Source organism: Nanorana parkeri, unplaced genomic scaffold (assembly GCF_000935625.1).
Source record: "Nanorana parkeri isolate BGI_ZX_2015 unplaced genomic scaffold, ASM93562v1 scaffold968, whole genome shotgun sequence".
NCBI classification, from domain to species: domain Eukaryota; kingdom Metazoa; phylum Chordata; class Amphibia; order Anura; family Dicroglossidae; genus Nanorana; species Nanorana parkeri.
The window spans coordinates 390,906-404,314 of record NW_017307236.1 but is presented as its reverse complement, the minus strand read 5'-3'; the positions used below and the strand labels follow the sequence as shown (position 1 = coordinate 404,314).

The window sequence follows — 13,409 nt, the reverse complement described above, 5'->3', positions numbered from 1 at the left end:
CTAACAGTCCTTCCCCTCCACTGGTATGGGTGTACTATCTGTACCTCATACTGCAGCCCCGCACCATGGATTTTGAATTTCGCTCACAAATTGCGAGCACTCATTGGTCAGCACGGTCACCTGAATGTGTTTATGTGTCTGTTTATGAATGTGTGATTATATGTGTGTTTGTATCTGTGGGTGTATAAATGTTTGATTATGTGTATTTCCCTGTTTTGCCCAAGGCAGTGATGCTGTTTCAGTTTGGGCCCTCAGGCTCAAAAACGTTAGCCATCAGCCATCAGCCATCACCGTACTAGTGGCAAGGAAATCTTGCAGTAGATGTAAACCCTAAATGGACGACATTTCGTTTACTAAAGCCCTGTTTATCATAAACCATTGCCATTTTGTGATCATAAAATCATCACTTGCTCCAGGGTTGGCTGCACATCATTGCCATGCCTCATTACCCGTTACGTGACAGGGTGACCATGCAGTACCCCAAATGGGAGACAGTTGTCACCCTATGACCGGAAGTTCTTGAACTAGGGCGTTCATGACAGGATCTCTAAGGATTATTTTCATGAACCTGGAGAATTTAAAAGATTATAAAAACCTTTTGAGGTTACATTAAAGAGGAACATCACCGGGTTAGAGGAAATTAAATGTCAAGCAGCTACAATTACTGAGGAGACGTCATCCTTGCCTAAGCGAGGAATGAAGCAGTGGGAGTGAGTACCACCAAAAATGGTTTTCCCTCCCGGAAAAAAAAAATTGCCATTGTGTAAGATTCTGGGGGTGGGTTGGGGGGGGGGGGGAGGTCTGTTTTAACGTGTTGAAGCTTACATGAGATCTTGGTGATTGGGTTTAGTTTTAATTCAAGATAGTTGCTCTTAAACTGGTACCAAACAAAGCTGCAATGGCGATAACCCTCCAAGTGTCCTTGGCAAGATATATAACCCAAGTGGAGGGACAAATCCTGGTCATCCCACTCTGCAGGGCCCATCTGAAACATATTTGGGTCTTTTATGCCATAATAACAAGACATAGTCAGCTGCACATGGGCCCTTTTTTGTTGCAGAATTGATTATTTTGCTCACGTGCTGACGTTCCTATTAGCCTGTGACATGCAGTAGAACAGAATGATAAGGTCTATTGAATAATTGACATTTAGATGTGTGAGTGAGAAAAGTTTAAACTAATGATCAGGGACTGGGATAATGAAATGGAAAAATACCAAACGTTCCTCATACAATGGAGGCTGATAATGGGCAGACTGTTGTCCACAGGAATTTTTTTTCCAGAAGCAAATATTTAAAAATCCACTTCGCTCCTCTGCATACCCATTAAAAATATAGAGAAAATAATCATTTTTCTCTGTTTTTGGTAGAGCAGCTGAAGGTCAAACTCCACGTTGGCTATCCACTGAAACACCTTCAAACTACACTATATTAACAAAAGTATTGGGACACCGGCCTTTACACGCACATGAACTTTAATGGCACCCCAGTCTTAGTCCGTAGGGATCAGTATTGGGTTGGCTCCGCCCTTTGCAGCTATAACCGTTCCAACTCTTCTGGGAAGGCGTCCACAAGGTTTAGGAGTGTGTCTATGGGAATGTTGGACCATTCTTCCAGAAGCGCATTTGTGAGGTCAGGTACTGATGTTGGACGAGAAGGCCGTGCTCACAGACTCTGCTCTAATTCATCCCATAGGTGTTCTATCGGGTTGAGGTCAGGCCAGTCAAGTTCCTCCATCCCAAACTCTCTCATCCATGTCTTTATGGACCTTGCTTTGTGCACTGGTCCGCAGTCATGTTGGAACAGGAAGGAAGTTCCACAAAGTTGGGAGCATGTAATTGTCCAAAATGTCTTGGTATGCTGATGTCTTAAGAGTTCCCTTCACTGGAACTAAGGGGCCAAGCCCAACCCCTGAAAAACAACCCCACACAATAATCCCCCCTCCACCAAACTTTAAACTTGGCACAATGCAGTCAGGCAAGTACCGTTCTCCTGGCAACCACCAAACCCAGACACGTCTATAGGATTGCCAGACAGAGAAGCGTGATTGGTCACTCCATGAGAACACGTCTCCACTTCTCTAGAGTCCAGTGGCGGCGCGCTTTACACCACGGCATCCCACGCTTTGCATTGCACTTTGTGATGTAAGGCTTGGATGCAGCTGCTCGGCCATGGAAACCCATTCCATGAAGCTCTCTACACACTGTTGTTGTGCCAATCTGAAGGTCACACGAAGTTTGGAGGTCTGTAGCTATTGACTCTGCAGACAGTTGGCGACTTCTGTGCACTGTGCGCTTCAGCATGCGCTGACCCCACTCTGTCATTTTACGTGGCCTACCACTTCGTGGCTGAGTTGCTGTTGTTCCCAGTTGCTTCCACTTTGTTATAATAACACTAACAGGTGACCGCAGAATATTTAGTAGCAGGGAAATTTTGCGGAACACCTGAATCCAAGGATTTGGAGGGGTGTCCCAATACTTTTGGCAATATAGTGTATTTTCAAATTGAGAGGTTAATTCTACTTAGCATGGACACAGACAGTGATGAAAAATATCCAGGGTTTCAAATCCTTGCCTACTCTAGGCAAACCTAATAAAAAAAAGGTTTTGGCACTGAATATACTTTAAGGGTCAAATCCACCAAAAGCTGAGACTTCAATTTGGATATAATATGGTGCAATGAGCTAGCAGTTTCTTTTGCCCACTTGGATCTCAGAGTGAGATTTCTATACTGACCTCCCTGACTGTCCACCCACCATGGCCACTGTAAGAGGATCTTGCTCTCCCTCATAGATCATTCACTTATTGCCGACTTTAGAGAATGTAGTAGGACAATTGAGAGTCCTCTTGTTGCAGTAGAAGGGGTGAGACCCGTGTAGAGGGGGTAGGCAGATGTTGCAACTTCATCATGGTGATCTCACCACTAGAGTCTCAAAAGAAGCCAGTTGATGGCTTAGCTAACTGGCATCCACTAATAGTAAGAGAAGGTCTGAAATGCTTACCTTTTAAGGACACAATACAACACCAAGTTCCCTCCAGTGTTGGTCATGTGACCAAAAGTTCATGCTTTAAGTCAGGTGATCTCTGCTAAAAAGGTAGATCAGGTTTAATATAAATAATTTGAGATCTAAGTATACAATAGGTTCACACTATAGGCTGTTAGTCTGCTTATATATTTTTTTCTCTCATTTTTATGATTTGGGCCTTCTGTTTTTTAGATTCTCTGCAACGACTGACTTCGTGGATCTATATTTTTTGACCAGTTCTTGAGCCTTCCTGCCTCTTGGTTGGCTCTTCTCCATTATTTCCGCTGCTTTTTTTTTGTGGCTTCCTCACTTTCTTCTGTAGTTTCCCCTGCTCCAGTGGCTCCCACATGAAGCTCGAAGCGATTCCTGGCGCCCCCCAAGATGGGGATCTAGAGTTTGTGCTGGCCACGGAGAAGGAATTCGAAGAAGTTGTGTCCATGTCTCATGGAATATATGGAGGATTGGACTATCTGCCCAGTCGATACCACAGCTGGGTGAACGAGAAGGACCGGATGGTGATACTGGCCAAGAAAGAAGGAGATGTTGTAAGAATTTGTCATCACTGACAGACATAAGACCTTGCTCCTCTTACAGGCTTTTCTGTTTAGAGTTTAGTGCTAAGTATTTTGGAGAATGAAGGCAATCAATTCAGCAGTAATAGAAAACAAATGAAACAATTACACATAGCCTAACTTGCAAGTGCTTAAACTTTGCAGCTCCAAATGGTTAGGTTGAACAGCAAGTGTTTAGACTTTTTATACTTGGCCATATGTTGTTCCCAAGGGTCTAGGTCACATGTGTCAAACTCAAGGCCCAGGGGCCGAATCCGGCCCTGCAGTCCATTTCCTAGACTTCTACATTCAGATCTAGGTATTAAGTTATTACTAAAACCAGTGATAATCGAATGCAGAGGCAATTATTAAATATTATTATTATTATAAAGATCAAGATTAGATACATTGATATAGTCTTACAGATACCTTTGAGGGCAACCATAATGTTGATTCGGCCCACGATTAAATTGAGTTTGGCACCCCTGGTATAGGTCAATGATTGTCAATGTTATTATAAGAATATTCATGGCAATTTTTCTGAACCAATAAAAAAAGCATCTTTAGATAGAATATCTTGACTATTTATATACTATTAATACATTCTGGGGACTTAAACATTAGGTATATTTTTAGAGCAGAAGCCGAGACACAAGGTCGAAAAAACCTCCAGAGAATGTAATATACTTGTTGAATTATAACACTAATTTGTAAAAGAACCATAAGATCATCTTCTAAAACTATGTCACATGATCTCACTGTCCTGATTCCTATTTTAAGAGATGTAGCCTACAAAAAGGGATCACTGCAGAAGCAGTGGATAGTAATCACATGTAGACACATGTGATTACTATCCATGGTTACTATCCATGCTCTGCAAAATACTCAACGGGCATGATATAAGGAGGTAGAATGCTGTCTATCAGCATATATATACAGTAGGTAGGGGAAGAGGCTGAGAGGTGCTAATGTCAACGTTGAGTTGCACATTTTCAGCAGTGATGGCACCCATTGTTACCCATAGGAATTGTTACCCAGATCAGGACTGTGATTTAGTAAATTATTTATGATAATATAAAATGTGAATAGTAGATTTTAAGATATTAGAGAAAGAAGTGTCCACTTCTGGAACCCTGATGTTCTTGTTTTCCCATATGCTTTAGATTGGCCTAATTTCTATGTTTGTGGTGGATGGAGGGGAAACAGCTCTTCTAGAGGGGCTCCGTGTGGCACCCTGGGAGAGAGGCAGAGGAATAGCTGGAGTGCTCCAAAGGTTCGGCTGCCATCTGGTAAAACATCGATACCCAAGTGTCAAAGTAATGAGGTTGACCAGGGATGACAAGCTGACCCCGAAGGAGCTCAACAAATACAGAGTCATTGCAAAACAGGTAAAGTTGGATGCCCTGGGATAAGACGAGGAAGCTGTGGTGGAACAGCTCATGATCTTTTGCCAGCTGTATTTTGAAATATGTTTTTTTCTCTCTGTCTCACTGTCCTTCCTCATGTCCCATTTTCCATTCAAATATTCTCCCCTTATACTTTCTATTCATTGACTTCCTTACCAGGGCATACTACTTGTCCGTTTTAGTGCACCTGAACTCTCCTCCCGATTATCTTCCATTCCACTACCCCCTGGGCCATCACGTCCTTCTCCACCCATACTCTTGTCTCCTGAAGAGGTCCGTGGAGTCTTCCTGGAGCGTGGGGGCCTACTGAAGGATCTTCTGCCCAATCAAACACTCGTCCAGGACTGGCAGCCCTTCCAAGCCTTGCCTGGCAATTACGACCTGGTCCGCCGCAAATCTATTCGTTGGATGGCAGATGACAGCAATCGACCAAGGGTGGCTTCTCTCTGCACCGCACCATTCCCTGTCCCGGCAGGGCCTCTCTGCTTCTACCTCAACATTGATGTTTTTGGTTCTGGTTTGAGGGGGGCGCAAGAGCAGTTGCTGTCTCACCTAGCCGCGCATGTGCCACTGTTACCAGCAGATGTAAAATGTCAGCTGTTCCTGCCCCCTAGCATGTGGAGGCCCATGGCTGACTTTTGTACTAATGTGTTAGGTTGTCAGCTGGAAAAAGGGTACACAGAGCAATATCTCCTAGAAGTAGATATATAGAGGGACTTTATTCACGAATTACAGCAAGGGGGCAGGAGCAACCCTATCTCAGTACTACTAACAGCCTCCTTTAGCTGAGCCTACACATCAAACATACTGTACATGTTAATCCATGATACTACACCCATTTGACACTTTTTGCCGCCACTGTACATATTCCCTTCTCCTAAAGAACAAAACCACAAATCATGCTCAGTAGCCTGTATGCTTCCCTGTACAGATAACTGTTATTCCGAGTAATAATTCATGTCATCCTGGATTAGTCCCCAACTAACAGTTAGCAGTTTTTGCACCAAAATAAGGTGATTTGTGGCATTGATTTTTACATACTGGGAAGTGCGTTAAAGCTATTTTCCTCAGTTCCTGAGAAGATTTAAATAATGATAACGTACAACATTAGCAATTCCTTTTAAGATACCATTGCCTTCAGCTGTATGTAATACTACAGGAAGAAGGCCTTCCCTTTTGTACTATGTTGCTAACATTGCACTATACATGTGAGGGTATATATGAGTGTTTGTGTGTGTATATATATTATATTTATTTATATGGGGGATAAGTAGGGGAGATTGGAGAAAAATAAGGGAGGGATGGGGTTTTGTACTCTGTATTGAGATAACTGAGTGTGTGATAAAATATTTATATATATTTATTGCACTTTTGAAAAGAGAGAGGGAGGGTAAGAAAAATGCACTGGTATGTACTGTATATATACATACACATACACCTTTTGTAGTGTACATGTAGATAGGTATCTGAGTGACGTTATCAGGTAGCTATGTGCAATAATTACCTGTATAGGAGAAATATTTAGAAGTATGCAATAATTTGCACTACACATACTGACTTTAAAATGTGGAGGAGGTTACCTAGAGAGTAGAGGAAGCAAGGTTGTGGACTTAGCATTGTTCATGAAGCAAACAATGAATTCTTTCATATAGTGGTCATTTCTGAATGCATAGTCACTGTTCTCTAGTGAATGGACGGGCTGTGTTCTCATGAATATGAAATGTCGGTGATGTCATTGATCTTTACTGAATGGACGGGCTGCATTCTCATAAGAAGTGTCAGTGATGTTACTGGTCTCTAGTGAATGGACCGGCTGCATTCTCATGAGAAGTTTCGGTGATCTAATTGGTCTCTAGTGAATGGACGGGCTGTGTTCTCATGAATATGAAGTGTCGGTGATGTCACTGGTCTCTAGTGAATGAACGGGCTGTGTACTCATGAATATGAAGTGTCAGTGATGTCACTGGTCTCTAGTGAATGGACGGGCTGTGTTCTCATGAATATGAAGTTTCGGTGATGTCACTGGTCTCTAGTGAATGGTCGGGTTGTGTTCTCATGAAGCAAACAATTAATTATCTCATGTAGTGGTCATTTCTGAATGCAGAGTCGTTGGTCTTTAGTGAATGGACAGGCTGCATTCTCATGAGCAGTGTCGGTGATGTCACTGGTCTCTAGTGAATGGACGGGCTGTGTTCTCATGAAAATGAAGTGTTGGTGATGTCACTGGTCTCTAGTGAATGAACGGGCTGTGTTCTCATGTATATGAAGTGTCGGTGATGTCACTGGTCTCTAGTGAATGGACGGGCTGTGTTCCCATGAATATGAAGTGTCGTGATGTCCCTGGTCTCTAGTGAATGGACGGGCTGTGTTCTCATGAATATGAAGTGCCGGTGATGTCACTGGTCTCTAGTGAATGGACGGGCTGTGTTCTCATGAATATGGCGTGTCGTAATGTCACTGGTCTCTAGTGAATGAACGGGCTGTGTTCTCATGAATAGGACGTGTCGTGCTGCCACTGGTCTCTAGTGAATGGATGGGCTGTGTTCACATGAATATGGCGTGTCGTAATGTCACTGGCCTCTAGTGAATGGACGGGCTGTGTTCTCATGAATATGACGTGTCGTGATGCCACTGGTCTCTAGTGAATGGACGGGCTGTGTTCTCATAAGAAGTGTCAGGGATATCACTGGTTTCTAGTGAATGGACGGGCTGTGTTCTCATGAATATGAAGTGTCGTGATGCCACTGGTCTCTAGTGAATGGACGGGCGGTGTTCTCATGAATATGACGTGTCGTAATGTCACTGGTCTCTAGTGAATGGACGGGCTTTGTTCTCATAAGAAGTGTCAGGGATATCACTGGTTTCTAGTGAATGGACAGGCTTGTTGTTCATGAATATGAAGTTCCATTAAGGACACTGGTCTCTAGGGAAGGCACAGGTTGCATTTCCATGATTATAAAGGGCCACTGACATCACTGGCTTGCAGGCTGCATTCTCACGACTGCCAGTCCACAACTTGGCTTCCTCTCCTTTGAAAATGTGCCTGGTTCATTTCAATATATAAAAATAGTTTAAAAAATTCATTTATTAACCATAGGACACTCACAAACACTTTGTAATACTGCCAGCAGTACAAATCATAGGAACACTGGACTATTATGTTCATGTAGTCAACACCGGAGGTCACTACTGCAATTCTTTGTCCATAGAGATGGATCGCTAGGTTTGAAAGTGTTCATTTTGCAAAGTGAATTTTCAAGTATCTTATTGAATGGGTTGAAACAAAGTGAAAACTCACCCTGCAAAGAATACCCAATCGTGCAAGGAAAACGCGAAAAATAAATTGCTTGCCATGACTTGGATGATGTAGTCAGCACAACTTCACCTCATTCACCAACTTAAGTGAATATTTGGCCAATCACGTGCAAGCAAATATCGTGTTTTTTCTACATTTTCCTTGCAGATGAACGAGTACTCTTCCCACTGTGAAATTTCACTTTGTTCCTCATTCCCTAAGATAAGTGAAAATAAACTTTGAAACTGAACATGCTCAAAGGGTCTACTCCTTTGGTAACTCAGAGTCGTTTGTGTCCGATAATCATTGAACCATGTATTAAGTACAGCTACTGCGTATACTCCTTTCTTTTCTTTTCTCTTACAGGGTCAATTCTCATGCAGGAAACATGAAGGAATTTTGAAAAGAAACAGCCCAGTCCCTCAGATTAATTAGTGTCATTGTCATGGATAGAAAACCCAATAGAAAGCATCGGTCCAAGGTGTGTTTGGATCATAGATGGCAATTATGTGTAAAATCTTACCACCAGAGCAACAACCCAATGGATCTAACGTCTCCGTACGTTCTAAGATATTTTTTTCAACCAAAAAATGGCCCCAAAAACATAGAAAGTGATATATTAAACATCAGTCACATTAGCACATGTACATATAATTGTGATAGAAGGAGTTCAAATAATAGATGACTAATGAAAGAAATGTTAATACAATGTTTAAGACAAAAACAAACTCCATCACTGGTTGACCAGCTGCTATTCAGGTGTCATACCAAGCCAGTATTTACCCCTCTGCATTCAGTCCTTTGATCGGATGGTAGCCCAAATGACCTTATCCTCAATAGGCTCAATTAACAAAGTTAACATGCCAAGATCCTTATTTGTAAAAATAAGAATTTTTCCGAGATTTCTGTCCAATCCAATGAGATTTGAAAATTGCTATCACATGGCTACACTAGAGAGCCTTATCCTCATGTTAAAACTTTGTGAATTGAGCCCGGTCCTTAATACTTTTAAAGGGCTTTTAAGAGGTGAATCAGAGGAGTATCACAGTTAATTTTAATTTACAGACTCCACGCCCCCCGCCTTCACACTCTCCCCTTGGGTTTGCATAATTGAGTAGCATGGAGTTGTCCTTTTACTCAAAGGACAACCTACCAGCGCAATTCATTTGTTGAGTGGTCAGTAAAACAGGACATTGTCTGACTCCATCTTGATCAAGCTCTCCCACGTTCAGGCCTATTTGGAAACCGTGGAACGTTAAAGACTACTGCCCATGAAAAATTTGTCCCCAGTTTAGCATCGAATGAGGAAGGGTTAGTGGGGATATAGACAACAATAAACCCAGATGGACTTGAGTTCTACCAAAAATGCTTTTTCAATTCCAGTACCACCAACAACACATGAACTGTATCATTGCCCAACCACTATGTAAAGAAACCCTCAAATTATTACCTGTTGTGGGGTACTTAGAGGAGTATCTCCAGACAATTTTTTTGATAGACTTAGAAAAAGTTAGAATCTCTGTTTCTACTGCTCTGGGAGCTTACTTTGCTTTAGGTCCCTGTGACAATGTACCACCAGGACTGGAAGTAAGGGAAGGTTCCCAAGAGGGCCACAGAGCTATACACTCTCTCCCTTAGTGTAGTAGGGGAAGGCCAGACCCCTCTTTAGCTTGTTATTGCTGAGTGTGTCTCCACTGGAGATTTAATCCCACTTCACCTGGACGAAAAGACGGGGGGACATCTCCTCAACAAGACCAAAGACAGAAACTAAAACCATAAAGGAGTGCTGCATTTAACTTATCAATAGGTCAATCATATTTATAGAGGGCACAGAGGCTCTGGTGAGTCTGCTCTCAACAAAACAGGGTACCCTTAAATAGGGGACCCAAAGCTGAACATCCATGAGTACAAAGTCTAATGGGAGCACCAAACCAAAGGCCTAGGAGTCCAAAATCCTAATTCACACCAACAAAGCATAAAATAGCCAATGCTTTTTTAGGGCTCAAGGTTCTCCTTCTTCTTCATGGCCATAGAACATTTCTGTATCTGTTTCATAGCCCTGAAGGAGGAGGAGATCTCTAAACCCCTGAAATGCCTTGGCCGTATGTTTTCTCTTTATGAACTAATGTCTGTCTTAAAAGATTTTGGACTCCTAGACTTTTGCTTGGTGCCCTCATTAGACTCTGTACTTGTTAAAATTAAGTAAGACAAGGGATCTAACCCCTCACCACTATATTTAAAATGGTCAGGCTCCCGGAAGCAGTGCTAGAACCTTTGGGCACCTACAGTAGGTATATTACTGTAGGCACATGCCATTGACACCTATTGAGAACCTATGGGCAAAACAGTGGCGGCCACATCATTAGGAACTCTAGGTCTATTTGCTACCTTAAGCACAAAACTAGCATCCATACACCCCCAAACATAAGCAGATGACCAAGGCCTATAGACAAGCAACTATAGGCATACTTCTAGAGCTGGTAGGCACACGACTGTAGGAATGCCACCCTAAAATTAAAAGTAGGTCTACCATTAAAATTCAAATCAACAGGGCACATGAACATATACCAGCAACACCAAATCACATCCTCATTAGTAGACTCTTTGGGCAGTTACAATAGGTACACACCACTACATACCACTGGGCACATGCCATTGACTCCTATTGAGAACCTGTGGGCAAAGCAGTGTCGGCCACATCATTAGAACCTCTATGTCCATTTGCACCTGAACCACAGAACAGGCATCCATACACACCCAAACATAAGCAGATGACCAATGCCTATGGACACGCCCTATAAGCCCACTAATAGAGCTTGTAGGCACAAGGCTGCAGGAATGGCGACCTAAAATGAAAAGTAGGCCTACCATTAAAATTCACATCAACAGGGCGCACCTACATATACCAGCAACATCCTCATTTTGAGTTACAAATTACCTCTAACTTTCCATGAACAAAAAGCTGCTTCCGATCTACCTTATGGGATCCAAGGCCTTGGCAGCCTAGGTCTTTGGCTGCCACAGATATTGTGGAGGTTCCAGGTCATTAGAGACTTCAGAGCCTTTATTACTGCAAATAGTCTGCTATACTTGCGGGGAAATACCAAGATGGGCAAGGCACGAGCGTTGCTTACATTGTAGCGGGAAGCAGAGCTATATAAAGAATGGCTGACCCTATGCATGTATATATTTACAAATTATGCATAGATTTTTTTGTTAAACAATAGTACATATTGGTAAGATTATTTATATGAAGCTGATCTCTTTCACAGGTATAGAGCCACAAAATATTATAACGCCTATAGGTTCCATTCAATCTCCAACTCATGACTCGGGCACACAACCGTAAGCACTTAGCGCAGGAAACAGGCACTTCATTCTAAGCACATTACGAGAGCCCGCTGCTGCCGATAGAAAGCACAAAAAGAGCACATTGCGGCGCCCAATGCGACAAGCGTTTCGATGTTACGATCACATCTACGGAAATTCATACGCTGAGTAGGCACTTGGCCATCGCTTTCGATCGTTTTCTATTTTTTAAGGTCGTATTAAAATAAAAAAAGAGAAGCGACGGGGTTGTAGCGCGCGTGTTGTAATATTTTTCTGCTATTTGAACTTTGAAGAAGGAAAATCACTTGGAGGAAGCGATTTTAACTTTGATTGTAATCACATCGTTTGGATCATCTTGGGGGGGAAAAAAAGAAAACGTGTCTGGCGCATTAAAACTAATGTTAAAAATACTCCCAAATTGTCTGAAAATTCCCATTAAATTAAAAAAAGGAAAAGGATTCAAAATTGATGGGGGTGTGGCCAACGTGGATTTTGCTTTTTCTAGACTTAGGCTTATACCCGCCAATTCCCTTTTTGTATATATGCTTTCCTTCTGGTTAAACAATTGCATCTTGTCAGTTACACCAAGTAACTTCTCAGCATTCCTATTTTTTTTCTTGCATCGGATGAGGAGGACAGGTCCGGGCTAAGGAAGGATTTGTCACGATCAGACGCAATGAAAATGTAACATATCCTAAATCGGCTGTGGTCCTAATCTCTGATTTGTGAGTCATTAGGGAGGCATTTTTTTAGGGGGGGGTGGGGGTGCATTAGAAAGTTGATCAACTTAAAGTGACACTAAACTCAGGATTTAACTCTTAAAAATCCTTTCCATTACCTTAGTATTACCAAAAATGTATCTTATTTGTGTATCACTCGGCTGTAGATTCTCAAATCGTCTCTGAATTGGTGCTGACACTGTCCTTCCTTCTGGAGGGGGGCTACTTTTGTTCCCCATGGTCCCTGTGTGTGTTGTAAAGTAGCCACCACTTGACTCGCTCCTGTGATAAACTGCAATCTCATGTTTAGCTTGCTAATTTTTATTGAGATTGTAGTCCATCACGGGAGCGAGCTTGGAGCGGCGACTACTTTACAACACACACAGGGACCATGGGGAACAAAAGCAGACCTCCTCCAGAAGGAAGAACAGTGTCAGAGATGATTTGAGGATTTACAGCCGAGTGATACACAAATAAGATACATTTTTGTTAGTAGTTAAGGTACTTCAATGGATTTTTAAGATTGAACTCCTGAGTTTAGTGTCACTTTAACTATTCGGAGTACACTTGGATCCTGCAATGCTCCGTTTTTGTGTCACATGACCTAAACCCAGCACCAGGCCTTGTGACCTGACACCCACTTCAATCACATTGGCTGAAGCTTCTGTTGGCATCCGCTCTCTACATCACATGAGCCTGAACTGGAGCACAGCGGGATCTCTTGGTCATGCCAGGTGGGCAAGTTGATCAACATTCCGTCAGTCCCTTTAGCACCTCCCTAATGATACATTGTGGACTTACACTTGGGGTTTAGGTCCTGTTTAAATGCAACCTCTGAGGATAAAAATATGGGATGGTGTCTTACATGACTTTTTGTAAGGTGCAAATTTCAGGGCCAATAGATATTCTGGTTGCACGCTACTCTTTGGGTTGGTGACTCACCAAGCCATGAAGTAACAGACAAGGACACCAGCTCTGGAACACGCACCTTTGAAGAACCAGTTGGCAATGATACCTCCTATGCTTCTATCCTCACCGGTTTACATTAGGTGGCTTGGGTCTACTTTTGTGTTCACAAAAGAAG

The 13,409-nt window shown here is 42.5% G+C and overlaps 1 protein-coding gene across 1 annotated transcript; it reads left to right on the top strand.

Annotated features, from left to right (window-relative positions):
- Window positions 1–3,266: 3,266 nt before the first annotated feature.
- On the top strand, window positions 3,267–5,730 carry LOC108795428 (histidine N-acetyltransferase-like). The gene is made up of 3 exons (XM_018566675.1): window positions 3,267–3,569; window positions 4,739–4,963; window positions 5,141–5,730. The coding sequence occupies exons 1-3, from the start codon at window positions 3,372–3,374 to the stop codon at window positions 5,690–5,692; spliced, it is 975 nt and encodes a 324-aa protein (XP_018422177.1). The 5' UTR covers window positions 3,267–3,371; the 3' UTR covers window positions 5,693–5,730.
- Window positions 5,731–13,409: the final 7,679 nt, after the last annotated feature.

What these genes read in the sequence shown, in the direction of transcription:
- LOC108795428 (XM_018566675.1), top strand. Translation starts at nt 3,372, where the DNA reads ATGAAGCTCGAAGCGATTCCTGGCGCCCCCCAAGATGGGGATCTAGAG. An exon ending in CCAAGAAAGAAGGAGATGTT is followed by an intron (nt 3,570 to 4,738) that starts GTAAGAATTTGT and finishes CATATGCTTTAG; the next exon opens with ATTGGCCTAATTTCTATGTT. An exon ending in ACAGAGTCATTGCAAAACAG is followed by an intron (nt 4,964 to 5,140) that starts GTAAAGTTGGAT and finishes CTTCCTTACCAG; the next exon opens with GGCATACTACTTGTCCGTTT.